Genomic DNA, 18500 nt, shown 5'->3' with positions numbered 1-18500 from the left:
CTAGTTTGCTGGGAAGGAAAATGGACACGTAGCAGCAATGCCAACCTTAACGTGTGGAATCAGTGATACTAATGTATACCTTCAAAGTGCTGGATTTAAAGGCAAAAGAAAAGAAAAAATGTTTTATATAGGCTTCCAGCACAGAGGTTTTCATTATTTTTCATTATTTCATTCTGATGTTATTTTTTCTTCTTCTTTTGGGTTTGTTGAAAAAGTTTTCTATCCTGCAAAAGTGCCTTTCTATGTCACTGTCTGCATGATAGCAAGACAAGACAATCAGAGGCGATAACTGTCTTCCACCTATTTTAGTGCTAATGTTCATATAAATACATATCTTCATACAATCTCCTCACACTGTGGGATGACTAATACTACTCATTTCCACTTATTTAGGCTTTTTTTTTTCCTGTTGGATTTTTCATTTTATATTTGATAACATTTTATTTAATATTGGCAGGAATTTGAAGTCATTTTTCTTATACCTTTTGTGTTAACATTTCCCAACCGCCTTAAATTATTGAAATTAGATTTATTGCGCCCCTGCAAGATGGCTTTTGCGGGAAGTGATTTGAAAGTCTTGTTCTTCATCTACCTTGATTAGGTTTGTTTCGATTGCTGATGCTATATAGCCATAATCCAGTACTTGAAGTCAATCTTGGCCTGTAAAACATCACAGCATGTTTCCGACCTATTTGTACTTATTACCGCCTGCATGTAGGATTTCCTTCCAGTGCCAACCACTTTCTCTCTGCTTGAGTACCTGTTCATATAACTTTAGAGCATAAAGTTTTGTGGTGGAACATTTAAATCCACGCTCCATTCAAAACACATGTCCCCTCTGCCCCATAATGTGTGCTCCATGCGTATTGTTTTTTTTTTTTGTTGTTGTTGTTTTTTGAGTGATCTAAATGTCTTTATTCTTATACAGAAAGAAAAAAGAAAAAAACTACTGGACACTTGTCTGGATCTAGAAAACACAGGTAGGAGACAAAACCTTGGGCTAGTGGGAATTAAGTGTTAGACAAATGCATTTTTTCCTGAGATGTGGGGCCAACTTTAACATTAACTGCTAACTAGAACTTGACAGAGTACATCTCATACTGACCCCAATACAGAACAGAATGGAAAAAATACTGGTTCTCAGAGAGAAGAAACTAGCATATAACAGGGACCTGACACACATCTTTCAAGACATGAGTCTGACATGAGTTTCATTTACTTATTTTTTTTAATTTTAGTTAAATGGGTTAGTCACAGTTTCCCATTTATGTAGTAATGTAAAGTTGCATTGGTTATAGCCTTTGCTTATAAGGAATTCCACATTATTAAATAAACAGGTTGCTGGCTTTAAATGTGTGTAAAAGTTGTAACTGATGAACGATGTACATAAAAGGGTACTGTAAAAAGAACTGTGTGTGTATATATATATATACACATACAAACAAAAACAAAAAAACGGTAAAAAAATAAAATAAAATAAATAAATGTATAGAATATATCACACATCTTCATTCTCCTAATTAAACGACTTTTTACCTGGTTTGATCACACAACTAACTGTTCCCTCTACTAAACCTAGCAGACAACTAGCACCACTCTGTAGCCTTCTGCTATTAATAATATGTGCAAATTACACTTAATCACTCATCATTTAGGTCATCTTCAAATGGAACTGTATGCCTGCCACCTAAATACATTGCATTGTGACAAGGCAATTATGTGTTATTTGTGAGGAGAAGGTGTAATGACTGCCTCTCTTTGTAGGGACATCTCTTTGCTACTTATGATCCTTCCCATCTAATAAATGATATTACTTCTTCAAACCAAAATGGCCAACACGTTTGGTTACTTACATTACTTTATAAAGATAATAGACACCAAAATGTCATCCTAAAACAAGGAAATTTGAGAGAAAAAAAAGGCTTCTGGTAGTCTTCACAAAGTAAAATGCTTTTCCATCAGGCCACAAGATGTCACCCACAATGTCTCTGTGAGTAGCTGCACTATGTATTCCTTAAGTGGTATTCACATTTCAACCATATCTCTTTTACTAATTTTCTTGGTAATTTTGTCCCTGACAGATCATCATGAGTCATTGGCAGTAATTTAGGCCTGTATAACAACTGACAACATTAGGTGAGTCATACACACATGCGCACACACGCAAACACACAAGTAAGAGTGATAATTCCATCTGGTCAGTCGGCATGGGGGACTCATGATTTATTTATTCTTTGATTCTTTGTTGTGTCTTTTGAACTGAAACATTAAGCGATTATTTATCTTATCTTATTCATTTTCATAAAAGGGATCCGTCTGTTGCTTTATACTCCACATTGTTCCTTTTTTTCAAGATGATAGCTGTGGACTTGTGTGAGATATTGAATAATAATGTATGCACGTAGATGAAGCCTTTGTGTGTGGTAGTGGATCACTAGCTAGACTGTGGCTCAGAGACTATTTAATCAAACAGCACCCTCTGTTGGTCATTTGACATTTCTGATCTCTGTACCAAATAGCTTCAACAAACAAACAAAAGAAACTTTTATAATCAGTCAGATCAGTACTCCAGTTCATTTAATGTACACTTGTTTGAATAGCTTTTCAATGGCAAGAGCAGGACTACTACTTTAGATGACACAATGGTGTGGTGGTCACTGCTGATGCCTCACAACAAGAAGGTTGTGAGTTTAAATCCATGGGGCCGTTCTGTGTGATGTTTGCATGTCCCCCCTTGTCTGTGTGGCTTCTCTCCAGGTACTCCAGCTTCCTCCTTCCGTCCGGAGACATGCTCGTTAGGTTGACTGGTGATTCTAAATGGACTGTAGATGTGAGTGTGAATGGTTGTGTGTCTCCCTGTGTTACTGCACCCACAGAAAATGAATGAATACTTGAAACTATATTGTACTTGTACTTGTACAATGTGCATTAAACAGCCTTTTCATTTTAATAACCACATTCCGCAAAATCAAAAACAGTTTTACTGCAATTAGTTATAATCTCCATGGACTTAATGATATTCCTTCAAAGTCCAAATCATTTAACAACCTGTAATTTTTTTTTTTTTAAGATCATTCTTTCAGATGGAAAGCTCCCATAGCTTAACAAGAATACTAATCTGTGAACTCAGGTGTACTTGTTCTGTTATTACAAGAAAAGATGTTGGAAATGATTTTTCTCGCTATCTTGTCCAGGATGTGCATTTTTCAACATGACTTTTGCTCTTAAAGATTAAAATTTATCTTGTTGTGCATACTCAGCCCTCACTCACCTCATGAATAGACTGTAACACAGCTTGGACTCCATAAAAGTATGGGGCGAGATGGCTGACAGTACAAGAGTAGGAGCGGGACGCTCTCATTGTCACTGCTGCTGTCAGCTAACCTCCATGTTAATACAGAAAAACATTATTTCATGAGTCACTATTTCAAGCTTAAATTAATGACAATGAATGGAATGAAATACAAGAGCAGGAATAAAAAAAAGCCTGGAACTGGCTATTTGTTGTAGATGTACCCTGAGGGATTTAAACAGTAATCTGAGGAGAGAATAGTCACTACAGGAACAGTAAGCAAAGTACTTTCACTGGGGACCTCGAAAAAGAGCTTTCTTCATTCTGAATAAGTGGAAATATTGATTATGTATAATTGAAGAAAATGCCAGCAACCTTTTCACTCTCCCCCATGTACATACAAAGAAAGACACACATACACACCACAGATGCGGAGAGATGAGTTTCTTGCATATTAGCCAAAACCCATTACACTGCTATCATGTTAAATTATCTGCCAGGTGTTATGTACTGAACAACAACCATTTCTATCCAGGGGGTGGATGCCATTATTATACTAACAAATAAAAGGCACTGTTGGGAGTGTCGACTTCTCTTGTTGTTATCCTGACTGTTGCACCATCGCAAGGTGCATCCCAGTCCCAACAGTCCCAAATGGTGTGAACCAGGAAAGACTACAGACCAAGGCATTTCTCCACAGGTTCTTCAGAGCTCCCACAACCCCATACAGACTGTTTGTATATACGCTGTGTGGCTGTGGGACTGTGGCTCTCCATGACTCTCCATCCACATAAAAAACTGCTTTATGCCTGCCATGAGGTTATTTATTTGATATCTCTCAGCTCATTAGTTACATATGGAAACCATACACTAAAACTGCAAAACAGCTACAGTTTCACTATTAGTGTAAGTCATTTTTAAGTTATAGTTTTAATTCTTTAGTGTTCTTTTCAGGTATGGAATTTTTGCAGCGTTACCTCACTGTGGTTTGCAGTCTGCAATGCGCTGTTGGAGCATATTACAGCCAGAGTTGTAAGCAATTAAAAAGTAATCTCTCTTTCCACAAACTATTCTACCTGAGATGAAGGTACGCCTCAGGACGTAACGTGGGAGGTGCCTCTACGACAATTCTAATGTAGAGTTTCCAAACTGCAACCCCATAAAATTATTGATATTTTGACAGTTTTTCTGCAATAAATTCATTTTGAAATTTAAAAGTAATTCTACTGACTTTTTCGCTTTCAGACTGATAGCGCTCAGGATATCTACCAGTGAATGAAATGACTGACATGGAGTTTGAAAATGAAGGCACCATGATACTCACTGTGTGCTCATCTGATCCCAGATTAATGCTGTCTAATAAAAAAATAGGAGCAGATTTATACAGATTATAGGCTTATCAGATAAACCCGCTGGACACATTCCAGCACGGTAGCTGGGAATTTCCACTGAAACTATTCGCTTTAATGTGTATTTATTTCACTCGAGGAGCAACAGTGAAACATCACATTCAAGTCAGGAGGGATGCTAGGAAAATAGTTCCGATTTTCTGTGAGGGGTTTTGGAGGCTTTCAGTGTGTGTCCATGTTATCGGCATGAAGTTTCTGTGGAAAAGGAAGATGCAGCCCTCCAGTCGAATGAGAGAGAACTCAACTCTGCATGCAGCTGCTTTCATGTCCAGGTTGGTAAATGTATATTTTTCATAATCAGTTATCACTCCTAATGTGGTGTTCAAGCCAGCTCTGACCGATGACACTGCTTTGTAATATTTGGAGGTTCAGTAGTTGCTTTTGTTATTGCACTAAACGTCTTTATACGCAGCCTGGCCAAAAAAGGTGTGCATAAAGTGTACAAACAGTGTACTACCCTCCCGTTCTTTGATTCAAGATTCAAGAATCATTTATTGTTATTATGTGTGTACAAAATGTTGAATGGTAGCTCCTGGCTAAAGTAGTGCAAATATAAAAAAATAGCAGAAAGGACTATAAATAAAATGAATAAAATAAAATAGAGCAGTATAGATATAAACATACAAGTAAGTCAGCATGGAGGAGCTGTGTGTCTATGTCAGGCACAAGAGTTGCGTGTGTATATGCTATGGGCAGGGTGTAACCTTTATCTCTATAATAAAACAACATATGTCAATTTTTAGTCATAAATATATAATAAAACTGTACAAAACACCAAGTGTAACTGAGTGTGTAACATGAATTCAAAACTAGCCTAAACTGGATTCATTAATCCAAAATTTGAAAAATATAGTACATTCAACTTTAAAAATCCGAGCTGTAGCATCTCTGAATATAAGATATTTGTGGGACTAAGCTGATTACAGATGCAGTTCCAGACAAATTAAATTGAAAGCAGCAGTGTTGTAGCCTACCCGCTGCTGGATGTGTGGTGTGTGATCATGTGAGGTAAGAGCTAGAGCAAAATTTGGGGTTTTGAAAGTTGCTCAAGTTTTATACATGTTCCATTCATGTTCACAAGACAATCCTTTAATTTGTCCCACCGTGGGGAAATTTGCACTATTACAGAAACATATGGTTAAGGACAGTGAAAAAGACAAGAAAAAGTGGACATAAAATAAATACAAAAACAATGAAACACAACAGTAATGTTACGTATGTGGTCTAAGGCTTGGTTGCCTCACAGCAGCATTTATTTTTAAACTAAAGGGTCAGACTCTTCAAAAATCTATCTAATCTATCTATGTAACATAGAAAAACTGGATCACTTGTGACTTGTAATAATTTCTTTAACCTATATTGTAAAAGATGTCAATTTAGTTCAAAACAAACCAAACATAGCGGCACTTGTCATTTCCAGTAGCAATAGATGTTCATGTGCAGACTGTTAAATGTACACTTAGCTGATTTGTCACATTAATGATAAGGGCACACAAATATAAATCAGTTAAAAGAGGTCATTATTAATTGTTGGTCAGACATATGAAACAAATGATCTTCCTTCAGCTGACAATAAATTCCAGTCTCCTTCAAGTTCTGTTTCAGCATTTCTGCCTTTAATTGTCTTTTCTGGGCTGCTGATCTCTTCCCTTGGCTCCCTCACTGTACAGTGGATCTGGAGGGCAGCCAGAGTCCCTGATTATGCAATGACCAGCTGCTTTAATAATTGTAATCTCCATGAAGTGAAACAAAGAACTTCTGTGCACATTAATCCATTTGTATTCCACCACACGTTCCTGTGTTCTGCAGCCATTCGTCGGGTTCCGCACAGACAGAGGTGTTTTGTCCGAAGCCTCGGTTCCACTTGGACCTTTGGCTTTGCTTCACTGTCCAGAACTGGATCCTCCATGTGGGCCTGAATGTTGTCATGGTAACAAATGATATGGCAATAGAAGAATCAGATTGGTTTTATTGCAAACTACGACAGTATAAAAAACAATAAGTTGCAGTTAAGAGAAACAACATACAGTATATAAAAACACTCGACAACAACCTGAAACAGTGTCAAACATTGATCAGATATTGAGTGTTTTTGAAAATGCACAGTCCATTTTGTTATTAATTATCCTCTTTTATGGAGGATAGCTTTACACCAAACTATACATCATGACATAAAGACAAGAAAGTAATAAAATGTATTTTTCATATTTACTTTTGCTAAGTTTAATATTGGATTGTCTCTAGCTTTTCTCTATATTTTATGGATTTTGTCAGTCAATAATTTTTTAATATTTTAAATTGACTTGTCAGTATAACTAATTATCCAGATATCGGCTTGAATCCTTTTTTTTTTTTAGAAAAAAAGCTGCTTCATCTCTAGCACTGAATAAAAAATAATTTGTTCTTTCATTTTAATATACTGTCAATTCAGCCTTTTATACACTGAAATAAATCTGAATCATAAAAAATTGATTTTTTTTTAAGGAAGAAATTAAATATTAAATCTGTGTTTCTTCTTTCTGCAGCTCCTCCTTCCTGCAGACTGGTTTCCCCTGAGGAATCCTGGTGTTGTAGAATACCTACAGTTTCTGTACAACCTCACTACTCCGTTGATGCTTCTCAAAGTAACTGCAACTAAATGTGTTACTACTTTAAATGTTTTTTCTTCAGGTCAGAGCTAAACATGTATTTAAAAATTCAGATACTCGAACGCAGACCCAGGATGCTACCCCGCCTCGCCATCCATCTCGGCATAATCTCCGTTGTTATGGGAACCAGCCTGCACATGGTGACCAATTCCATCACGCGACGGCTCCTGCTGACTGGCTACCAGCTTCACCTGTCCGTCAGTGAGAACCCAGTTATGAAAAACCTAAAACCACCATTGCTGGTGGGTGATATCAGCTTTTTTTGATAGTCTAACATCCATTTCATTCTCAAAAGGAAATCTGCACTCATGTTTTGTTGTGATTTTTTGCACAAAAACAATTACTTTGCTCAGTGTGTGATGCAGGGTTGGATTTTTGAGGAATATGGCGTGGCTTAAGTTTACATCTATAAAAGTTAAGACTTTATATTGTGCTTTGCAGGCTGATGTCTTTGAGCTCCTGTTTTACTATGACAGCACCCTTGGTCATCTGATGTGGTAAGAAGAAAACGTGAACCTATTTTTACTACAATATGTTAGTGTTCAGTGCAGTCACACGGGCCTCCAACATTAAATTAACTGTAAAATAATAGAAATACATAATGAACTACATTCATACATACTGAAAACCAAACGAAGGCCGTCTGTGAGGCTGGCTCACATTGCCTGTGTCTGGACCAAAGATTTGGTCTTGAACACACCCAAAGATTGCAGCTCATGTCCAGAAAGTGCATACTGTTCGTACTGTGCCGGTATAAGAGAAATATCTGTCTGTACCAGCAGGTGGCAGTAGTCTAACTACTGTAGGACTAGATCATGAGAAAGAATTGTGAACTGCCTGCATCATGCAGGTCAGTTGTTTAATGTTTAGACTTTCTAGTATCATACAGTCCTGCTCACCATTATTGGCACCCCTTCATTTTTTGCATAACCTCTATAATATCTTCAGAAATAAATGGAAATGTACCAAGTTTATATCATCAGGATCTTTTAATTGGTGGTCCAAAGTAATTTAACAAAGAAAATAGTTTTTTCAACTTACATATTGTTATTTCAAAGAAGAAACCGAAAAAACTGCATGTGCAGCAATAATGGCACCCCTTTTTAATATTTGGTTGCACACCCTTTGGCAGTGATGACAGCCTCCAAACGTTTCTTGTCATCTATAAGCTTCTTGCACTTCTCAGCTGGTATTTTCTCCCACTCTTTCTTTACAAATTGTTCAAGCTCTTGAACGTTGGCAGGTTTCTTTTCTCCAATGGCAGATTTCAGCTCATACCAAAGATTTTCAATCGGATTGAGATCAGGACTCATTGCTGGCCATTTTAAAACAGTCCACTTTTTCCTCTTCAACCATTCCTGCATGCTTTTGGATGTGTGCTTTGGTTCTTTGTCTTGCTGGAGGACCCGTGATCTTCAACTCAAACCAAGTTTTCTTACACTGGGTAGGACATTCCTGTTAGGAGGTGACTTGTTGCCCTCTTTCGGTTTACTTTCATGTCTGCTTTTCTCACCTCAGGTGTGTGGAGTGAGCTGCTGATTGCTACGCTGGGGCTGGGCTGCCTTCCCACCTGTTTCACATTTCTCGTTATGTTGAACCATACTTAAGGACTCTCCACTCTACCATTCTCTGCCAGTTGCCAGTCCTCCAGCTAGCCTCCGGAATCGTATTATTTGTGTATTACACTTTTTGCTCAAGATCTTTTGTTATTAAAACTTCTGTTGAGCCTGAACATCTGAGTCCTGCGCTTGGGTTCATTCTCTCCCATTTGCCATGACACAACAATTTTGCTCTAAAATCTCTTAATAATTCTCTGATTTCATGAGTCCTGTGATACATTGAAGGCCTCCAGTACCAGATGCAGCAAAGCAGCCCCACAGCATTATGGATCCTCCACCATGCTTAACTGTTGGTAGGGTGTTCTTTTCCTTGTAGGCTTCATTGCACTGTCTATAAACATACTGTTGAAGTGCATTGCCAAGAAGTTCTATTTTTGTTTCATCTGTCCACAGAACATTTTCCCAGAAGGATTGTGGTTTGTCCAGGTAGTATTTGGCAAAGATCAGTCGTTCCTTTTTTTCTTTTCATCAGCAATGGTGTTTTCCTTGCCCTTCGCCCATGAAGCCCTGTTTGGTTTAGTGTGCGGTGTATGGTAGTTGTTGAAACCATGACCCCAGACTGTTCCAGGTTGGCCTTCAGGTCTGTGGATGTTTGACGTGGTGGTTTTTTCCACCATTCGCACCAACCTTTGAAGACTCTCAGCAATTTTTCCTTTCCCCCCATGTCCAGGGAGGTACTTGACAGTTCCATGCTTGGCAAACTTCTTTATAACATTACGCACTGTTGAAACAGGGATACCAAGGTCTTTGGAGATGGCCTTATACCTTTTGGAGGTCTTGTGTTTGCTAATTATCGCACTTCTGATGTCCTCAAACAACTCCTTTGTCTTCACCATTGTGACAAAGGAATAGGGGATAATAAATGGCTTTTTAAAACACGGAAGTCATCATTCATTGGTTAATTCATGCCACATGGGCACAGAAAATTTATCACAGATGATTCTCATTTGTGATTTACCACAGGTGAGTCACAACGTGTTTCCATACTGATTTACAGCAAAGGGTGCCAATACCAGTGACACAGCAAGCTTTAAGTCTTTCTATTTTTTCCTCCAATTGTTTTAAATTGTTGTTTATCATTTGCTTTTTTGTATCAAACATGAGTTCTCTATAAAAAATAAATGCTTCACATGATTCATTTTTTTTGAGAAGATATTCCATATTATGTACTTAAACTTAATGGGTGCCAATAATGGTGAGCAGGACTGTATTGTTGTGAATATATCATAGACATGTCTAGCCCATTTTTAGGGGGGCATCCTTAAACTTCCAGCACCCCTAAAAATAGGAGCTTTAAAATGTCAAAAAAATCCAGCGCCCTCTCCCTCTTACATTATAGTGGTATGATTCACCTCTCTCGTTTACCCCTCCCTCCCCCGAAAGCGTGCATAAACGTTGGGACCATCTCCTGTAAGTTCTCCTGTAAATTACCTGACAACCCCTAAAGCTCTGGCCCTAAAATCGCCCTGGAATATATAATTGGATTTTAATGTTCATGAGTGATTCAGATCAAAAATGAGAAAAGCAGTCTGTGACTCATTGGCTTAGTCTCATCACATTGGTTTTGTTTGCAAAGCTGAACAGCCATTTATACTGATAAATCGACATTTGGCGCTCTTGTGAGTATTTGTGGTAGCGGAGCAGTGTATTTAGGATGGAGTTAAAATAAAATACAGTGTTTGTGCTATTGGTTATGAACTAACGTGCCACAGGTTTATTTTTAATAGACTTTACAACAAGTTCAAACCACTGTAAATACAGTAGAGGGGAAAAAACAGCTACTCCATAAGTGCATGGCGCAGTACAGGCAAGTCAAGTCCTTAGCTGTGGACTCAGCCATCTTGGTACATCTGAAAGAAAAGGGCCACTCATTTGTCAACAGCGTAACACATGTGACCTCAATGGTTCTCTCTGCTAAGGGCCCCACAAGACCTCAGATACCTGAGAAACGGCACTTGTAAATTAGAACAAAAGAAGCCTTTTGGAAGCTGGCGCAGATGGTATTCACATCCACTTGTCCTCCACAGGCCCCTCTTGAGATAAACACACAATTATCTTGACAACCTTTTTTTGTGTCAAAATGTTTTCTTTTACAAGCATACAGCACAAAAGCAGAAAGAATCATCAGGCATCAACAATGATTCTTTCTCTTCTCTCTGTTTAGGTACGTTCCCCTCTTTCTAGTACTCATGCTCTACTTCAGCGGTTGTTTCTGTCACAGGAAGCAGAAGATGCAGGAGGAGAAGATGCCAACAGCGGCATGGGTTCTGCTTATTCCAAATGCTGTCTATTACTGGTCAGACTGCTTTACTTCTACTTTATAATTACAGTGTACACCTGAGGACTGCTTTAACTGAGGAGTCACAGGTTCAGTTCATCACTACATATACCATGTTCACCTAATAATTAGGTTTCAAAAAAAGACATTCCATGATAAAGGAGTTGTGTACTCACAATTTCAGATAGTTATTTAAAATAATAAAATAAAATACAGAGAGGTAATTTATCCTTGAAGTAAAAATGATTACATATTTAACAGTAGTAAATCATTTACAGTGTGTCCTCTGCACCACACTGTCACTCAGCGCTGGTTACCTATATGTTTAACATGTATGCGCAATATGAATTTATCTCCTCTCTTTTCCTTCTATCTTTAAGTTCTTAAACAGTCCTTGTGTCAAAGAATTAATAATAATACTTACAAGCGAGTTTTAAAACCTCACCTCATCACATGGCTTTGCATTTTTACTATTGCCTTGCCATGCAACTAACTTCAGTGGTGCTTTTCTATATAAGGTGGCTAAACTGGTTAAACAAACAAATGTTCTGTAAGTGGTTCCACTTCGGGTCTGTGATAACAGAAGCTGATGAGCTGGAATAATTGTGCTACTTTACTAGTGATTTGAGGTTTCAACATGAGACCCTTGGCTTAAAGACAAATAAACACAAATGCCTCTGTGTTCTTGGCAGGTATATGATCACTGAGGGACAGACCTTCTTCCTCTTCATCTTCACCTTTTTCGCCATGACCGCCACAGTGATGCACCAAAAGGGGAAGGGCCTGATCCCTGACAGTAACGGCTGTTTTATGCTCTACAGGTAAAAATGAAAAAATGCAATGTGTCCTAATGCTCCAAATCTGCACAGTGACTTCACACATTAGGCTTCTCCAAATACAAAAATAAAGCAGTTGTTTGGCACATAGGGCATTAACTCAACCAAAAAAATAACTTTCCAGAACTGGGATTTAAGTTCAGTTATAGCGAGAAGCCATTCTTCCAGCAATGAGCAAATTAATCTAGATGTTCGACATTCTGCATGCAGAGCACAACATCTACGTCTGAAAGCACACACTATTTATTATATTGTGTATGTTTCCTACTCAACATCGTGCTTTTGATTTTTTTAGTAGCTGCCAAACATGGAGATGGACTACCAACACCAAACACACTGTGTGTCATAGGATGAAGTCTAAGGTCTAAATCTGTTTTGGATCTGATGTGAGGCCTCATTGCCCTTTCATTCCAGGAGCAGTTACTGAAATGACTCAAGATGACCATTGTCACTAGTTGTTTCCAGTATGTTGTTTTCCCAGTTTATTAGCTCTGATAAGGAGTCATTTTCTTCTAATCCAGAACCCAAACAAAGAAAACTCTCAGACAATTATCGTGCAATCTGTGTATTAAATGATGAGTTTAGCAGATTGGGGATTTTTGGCTCACTGCCCTACGAGTTTGTGCAGTGAAATATGGAAAGGAAGAAAGACAAAGAAAGGCACTGTCTTTTGGTCCAGATTTGTTGAATTTGTCTGTTTTGTAGTTTCTCTGCAGCTCTGTGCCTGGTACTAATCTGGGGGGCCTGCCTATGGAACAACAGCATCTTGAAAAAGAGAATCTCTGGTCTGATCTATGTTCCACAGCCGGGTATGGTCTACAGACTCTACTTCTGCCAGAACAACAACTAAAAGTTCACAGTGAGGCATTCAGTGTACCACTAATGATGCACATGGAACCAGATGAGGACATTCTCGAGTTTTCTAGGGAACGGCAGTCCTCACATCCACCTACTGTGTACTGTGTACTGCGGAGAGTATTCTCACACCATGTGTCACTGTGTGTTATGGAAACTGCTCAGTAGCAGACAGAAAGGCTTTGCAGCATGACATTAAGTCCCCACACATGATCAGTGGCTGTATTTCGTGTAATCAAGGACATTTACAACAGAAGGTAACATAAAAAACTCTTCAGAACCCATGAAAGGCTTACCCAACTTCACTCAGGGCAAAGGCAGTACAACATCAGGTCCAGGGTGCATAGGCTCAGGAATAGCTTCAGTGTAATATCTGAATATTGACACATCTCTATTAATATTTTGTACTGATTTAGTACTGTTAGCGTTATTATTTATTCACTTTCTTCTTCTTCTTTTTTTTTTTTTACTGTTGCCTGATTGCACCTCAGTACTTAAGTTTTGTTCTCCTTTCTGTACCTCATGTTTTGGAAGGGTAATAAAAAAAATCTTTGAATCAAAGGGGACAAAGATAACTGACAGTACTACACTTAATTTATTTTTTATTGTCTCTTACACTTGTTCTCAACCCATCTTTTATCAGCTAGAAAATCCCAGAGAAACACTTTCTACATAAAACTGAATGCCAACAGGCATTACAAAGGCTGCTATTAAAGCAGAGGGTGAAATTAACCAAGCCTTTATCAGTGTAGCTTTCAATGGATGGGCCCACAGTCACTAAAATCCATTTAGTCAGAACCACCGTAGCCATACTTATTTTATTTTATTAAATTATTATCTGTTGTACTTATTGCACTCTACTGGTTCCTTAGTCTTATGTGCATACACTACATAGAAAGCCTAAGGCCGGGAGACTGGAATGTGAATGTGTACAGTCAGCTAAATCCTTCCATCTGTTCCACTGAGACAGTTTTTGATCTCACTTTACCATTGTTTTATCTGAATCCTGAAGATTTACAAAACTGAAATACCAGCCATTTAAGAAAGAAAAAAAATTGAGGATAAAATATAACGGAAATAAGTGCAAAAGAAAGCTCAAAGTCAGTAACAGAATCTAAGCTACAGCCATACAGAAATAACAATCCATACAATTCTCACTGACTCTTTGTACAAGACTTTCCAAAACTGAACTCGAGATATAAACACAAAGGCTGACTGAGTGAATCACGGGGAAGGTGGCTACCAGAAAACATGTCACTGGGAGATGGAATGTCTCCATTTGTGCATATATGGATGAGTGGGTTCAAAAACCTTCATGAAATCTTACTCAAAGACCCTTTATTTTTGGAGACTAGGGACATGATGCTTGCTGGTTTACGGGTGTTTTGTCTTTTGTCCGCTTTGATGGGACTTTGCCTTGGTCTGATGAAGAGTCTGCAGAAAGAATGTGTTTTAGGAATTAATGTGGAAAAAAAATACTTTCACTAATGTTGACTCAATAGTATAAACAAACAAACAAACACATGAGTGCATAACTTTTCAACATCAGAAGACAAAGAATATAATGCAACTAACATTAGCTGAATACACTGCGTCCAGTCTAATATAAAATATGTCTAATGAGAATGACTCAGTCTGACAACAATACAGTTAAGAAAAACATTTTTCTTTCTTTCCTTTTTTTCTTATGCTAACAAGCGAAATAAAAATGGTTCTCTCTCCAATTAGTTCACAAGATGTAGATGGATAAATAACCACTTGAACATGTGTGGACTCAGTTTTCTTTTCCCACAGTGCAGTGGAAAAATACTGTTAAACTACTGTTTTCTTTGAGCTAGTGCAAAACACTGTTATATTTCAAATCACAACACAGTCAAAACACAGCACTACATTAACAGTAATGTCCTGTATTTAGATATAACAGGATTATACTGTTGATATTTCAATGGAAATTTACAGTAATTTCAAACAGCCAGGTTAGTATCATGCAGCAAATTATAGGCAACAACCAATATGTAGCTCCACTCACCAAACTCCTCCACTAAAGTGTGTGTCCGTTGTGGCGACTGCTGAGATGTGTTTATGTGTGAAAACATGTAGAGAAGGGCAGTGTAGTTCACAGTGTTGTAGTTTTGTAAATGGCCACATGGTTGCACTATTTTGACAGTTTCTGTAGAGCTGTATATTAGAGAGAGTCTGGCCACCTACGGAATGGACTGTTTGAGCTATCCCTCAATGCTGATTGGGTCTGAGCTGGTCACGTGTTTAATGGGCGCCATGTTTGCTACATCTAACCAATATTCACCCAAAGAGAAGTGGCAATAACAGAGAATAAAGTTGGACCAAAAGTTAAAATATGCCACAGTCTACGGCTCCAGCACAGGATCAGGAAAACATGGAGGAAACTTCACTGTTTCCTCAGTGAACAAAACAGAGAAAGTCATGGGAGCAGAAGATTAAAAGGAAGAACTGGATGTCAACTGATTTCTCCTTCTTATGTGAGGCAAATGTCAATTTCTCTCTTTAATGTTTGTTAAGATTTTATACAGGAAATGAAAGTCATGCCATCATTAATGTGAACCTTGATCTCAAAAACGCTGCTTTACAAAAGAAATGAAGTTTGAGGTTAACCAAGCCTTATGCTAGAGAGTTATCTAGACTAAAGGCTTAGAAAAATAGCAGCTACTGTCATATATACTGTGAAACCCATGTGTGCGTGTAATTTATGTCCATGTTGATAGACAGATTTAATTAACACATAATTTTGCCTCTGTTATACCAAGGAACTGTTTTATCTCCTTTCCTGTCCACTTTTTACACCTCTGATTTCTGATACAGCTCTGGGTTCTGCCACCTGCAGAGGTTCTCTGATGACTCTGCGGTAGTAGGGTGTAGAGATGGACAGGAGGTGGAGTATGGGACACTGATCGCAGATCAGGGGCGCCGTGACCTCCAGCAGATCCCAGGAAATCTAAATACAGAAGAGAGCAGAACAAGTAACAGCTATGATACTGAGCAGGAAGCTCAAATTCCAAGGCCTCTGGTAGAGGACCAGACAACCTATTCATGCTTGGTGCTTTGAGGGGATGGGCCTCCTTCTACCTCTGTCACAGATCATGAGATGAAGGCGTCAATGAAGCATCCACACCGCTGTTTTGTCAAACATTCATCCCTTAAGAATCGGTTTTACTGATATATGGCCAACAAAAATGTCATCCTCTTCAAGTGGCGTCACCTCCTCAGCTTTTCCGGAAATATACCCAATTGTTATTGCATGTCCTTTAGTGTAAGCACTAGTCCAAACAAATCCTCATCTCCTTGACAATGAAGCAGAAGTTAACATCATTAACAAAGGACGTTTCTCAATTCCCCCAGGCCTATCTCTCGCTTTAACAACTTTCATGAGTACTTGTGTCTTCTAGGCTTTCCATGTGCTTGCATGGAAAGCCAGGAAAAGGCTTTCTATGCAAGCACATGGAAGAGCAGAGGGTCACAGAACAGAACCATACCGCCAAATAAAGAAAAAAAAAAAAAAAACTTGCGCAAATAAAGTTTAATTTTAACAAAGCTTTCCTGACTGAACTCGGCTTCTCACCCAAGAACATGCAATTTTGTGTGTGTGTGTGTGCGCGTGTGTGTCTAAGTTAAATTTTTGTTGAGAGAGTCAACACTCCACAGTAACCGTTGATATTGCTTACCATTACTTCTTAAATTATACCTCCACATTTATGGAAAGACATTTTAATATTACAACATTGCAGCTTTCACTGAATAATGAAATGGCACTATGCAAATTTGTATTTTAATCTGATCAGTAGTCTTTCATGAGTCATTGTTCTATTTCAGTACTTTCTACAGCCCTCTAACCTTGCTGGTTCTGGAACTGGTTGCTCATCACTGTCAGGACTGGAGCTATCAGGAGCCTGTTTCTTTCTGTGTCTGCCATGTTGCTCCGCTATCCTCCAAAACATTCTCTGTGCATGTTTCACTCTCCCACTCAGATATAGGCTTGTAGTATTTGCCTTGCTCTCTCATTTCTCTCCATTTCTGCTGGCCTTTTACCAAGTATGCCTCCCATTTTGCAGGGTTGCCATCCTGCTGTTCATGGTAACGGTGCTGCTTTTCAGCAGTAGATAATCATGGCATTTGCCTGAAAAACAAGTTTACCTTTTACAATATTTACGGAGTACAGTCTGTTTATTTAATGTACAGTTACAATATTAAATGAACTCTTAAAAACTACAAGAACATATCATGAGTGACACATGAGTGTCCACTATTTTACTCTTAGCCCTCTAAGTTACCTTTCCAAGGTAACATAGTTGATATTTTTGCCGTTTCTAGGCCTAAAATCAACATGGCACCTGTAACCAAACACCACATGATATTTTTATATAAAGATCATTTCTAAACATTATGTATGCAATTGAGTAAAAATTATTGCTTTTATTGCAGTGACTTGGAATTGACACTTCCTTGAGAGGCATCATGTAATGTGTTTGTAATGAGGAACTTAGCTCTTCTGGGACATGGATACAGTTTGTTATATTCCATATAAAATTTTATATATTGCCAAAAAAAGAATAACTGTCATGATTATCTAAACTTAAGAAAAATATTCTAAAAATGCAAATTTTATGATTGTTAAGCCAATTAAAAGGTGGTTGTTATTAAAGCTGAACAGTTATTTAGTTGACATTTTAGTGATATCCAGTAATTTTTTTAACAATTGATTATTTCTACAATAAATAATGATGGAATTTGTAAAGACATGACCACAGTGAACGTTTTTATTAAAAAAAAAAAAAAAAAAAGATATATGTTTTTGTTTTTTTCTACTTTTAATTCTTGCAAGATACATCCCATGGACAAAGTCCCTCAATTACATACTGACATTGAAGCTGAAAACTCAAAGTCTGATCTTTTACTTACAAGATACAACACCGTACTCAATGTTTCCCCAATTCAAATATTTTTCATTAAGTTGTACGATTCTTCTGAATATAATTAATTAATATAACTCATGCAATATAAGTGATTCAGTTTGAGTAGAAATTCTCTTTTTCTCATCCTCGTGCCAGTAGGAGAGAGTGACTCCTCTGTGGCTGTTTGTGGTGCACAATGATGCCTCCGTGGTGTGTGGCGCAAAGTGACGCCTGTTTATATCCACAGTAGTAGACTTTGTGTCTGATGCTAATTTTCCAACTCGCTCTCATCATCTCCAAGTTCATAGGGAGGGCAGAGAGGACCCATTCAGAACGAGGAGTTCATGTAGGCTGCTGGGCCCATTAGTCTTGGCTCTGGTCCAACAGGTTTCTGGGGGAGGAGGCGATGCCATCTCTTCTGAGCTGGAGTCTACTGTGGGCAAGGTGGTGCTCAGTAGATCCACTGCTTCTTCCACAAAACACACAGCTGCTGGAAGATAAAGTCCATAATTTAGTTTTTAAAGATTCCTTTTCCAACTTAGTTCACATGGACACTTGACATTTGCAATTACACTGTGCAAAGTATAAGAGAATGTAATTTTTTGGGCAGTTTACATGATGACGTGTAAAGTTAGGAA

At 38.1% G+C, this 18500-nt stretch overlaps 1 protein-coding gene across 1 annotated transcript; it reads left to right on the top strand.

The window, feature by feature from the left end:
- Window positions 1-4794: 4794 nt before the first annotated feature.
- On the top strand, window positions 4795-13502 carry LOC125015179 (ceroid-lipofuscinosis neuronal protein 6 homolog). The gene is made up of 8 exons (XM_047596875.1): window positions 4795-4973; window positions 6511-6631; window positions 7227-7325; window positions 7403-7591; window positions 7791-7846; window positions 11133-11264; window positions 11939-12067; window positions 12788-13502. Exons 1-8 carry the CDS (start codon window positions 4888-4890, stop codon window positions 12930-12932), a joined length of 957 nt encoding a protein of 318 aa, XP_047452831.1. The 5' UTR covers window positions 4795-4887; the 3' UTR covers window positions 12933-13502.
- Window positions 13503-18500: the final 4998 nt, after the last annotated feature.

This window comes from Mugil cephalus, chromosome 10, assembly GCF_022458985.1.
Source record: "Mugil cephalus isolate CIBA_MC_2020 chromosome 10, CIBA_Mcephalus_1.1, whole genome shotgun sequence".
NCBI lineage: Eukaryota > Metazoa > Chordata > Actinopteri > Mugiliformes > Mugilidae > Mugil > Mugil cephalus.
Note: the sequence above shows the minus strand (reverse complement) of the source record. Positions and strands in the feature narration are given on the sequence as shown.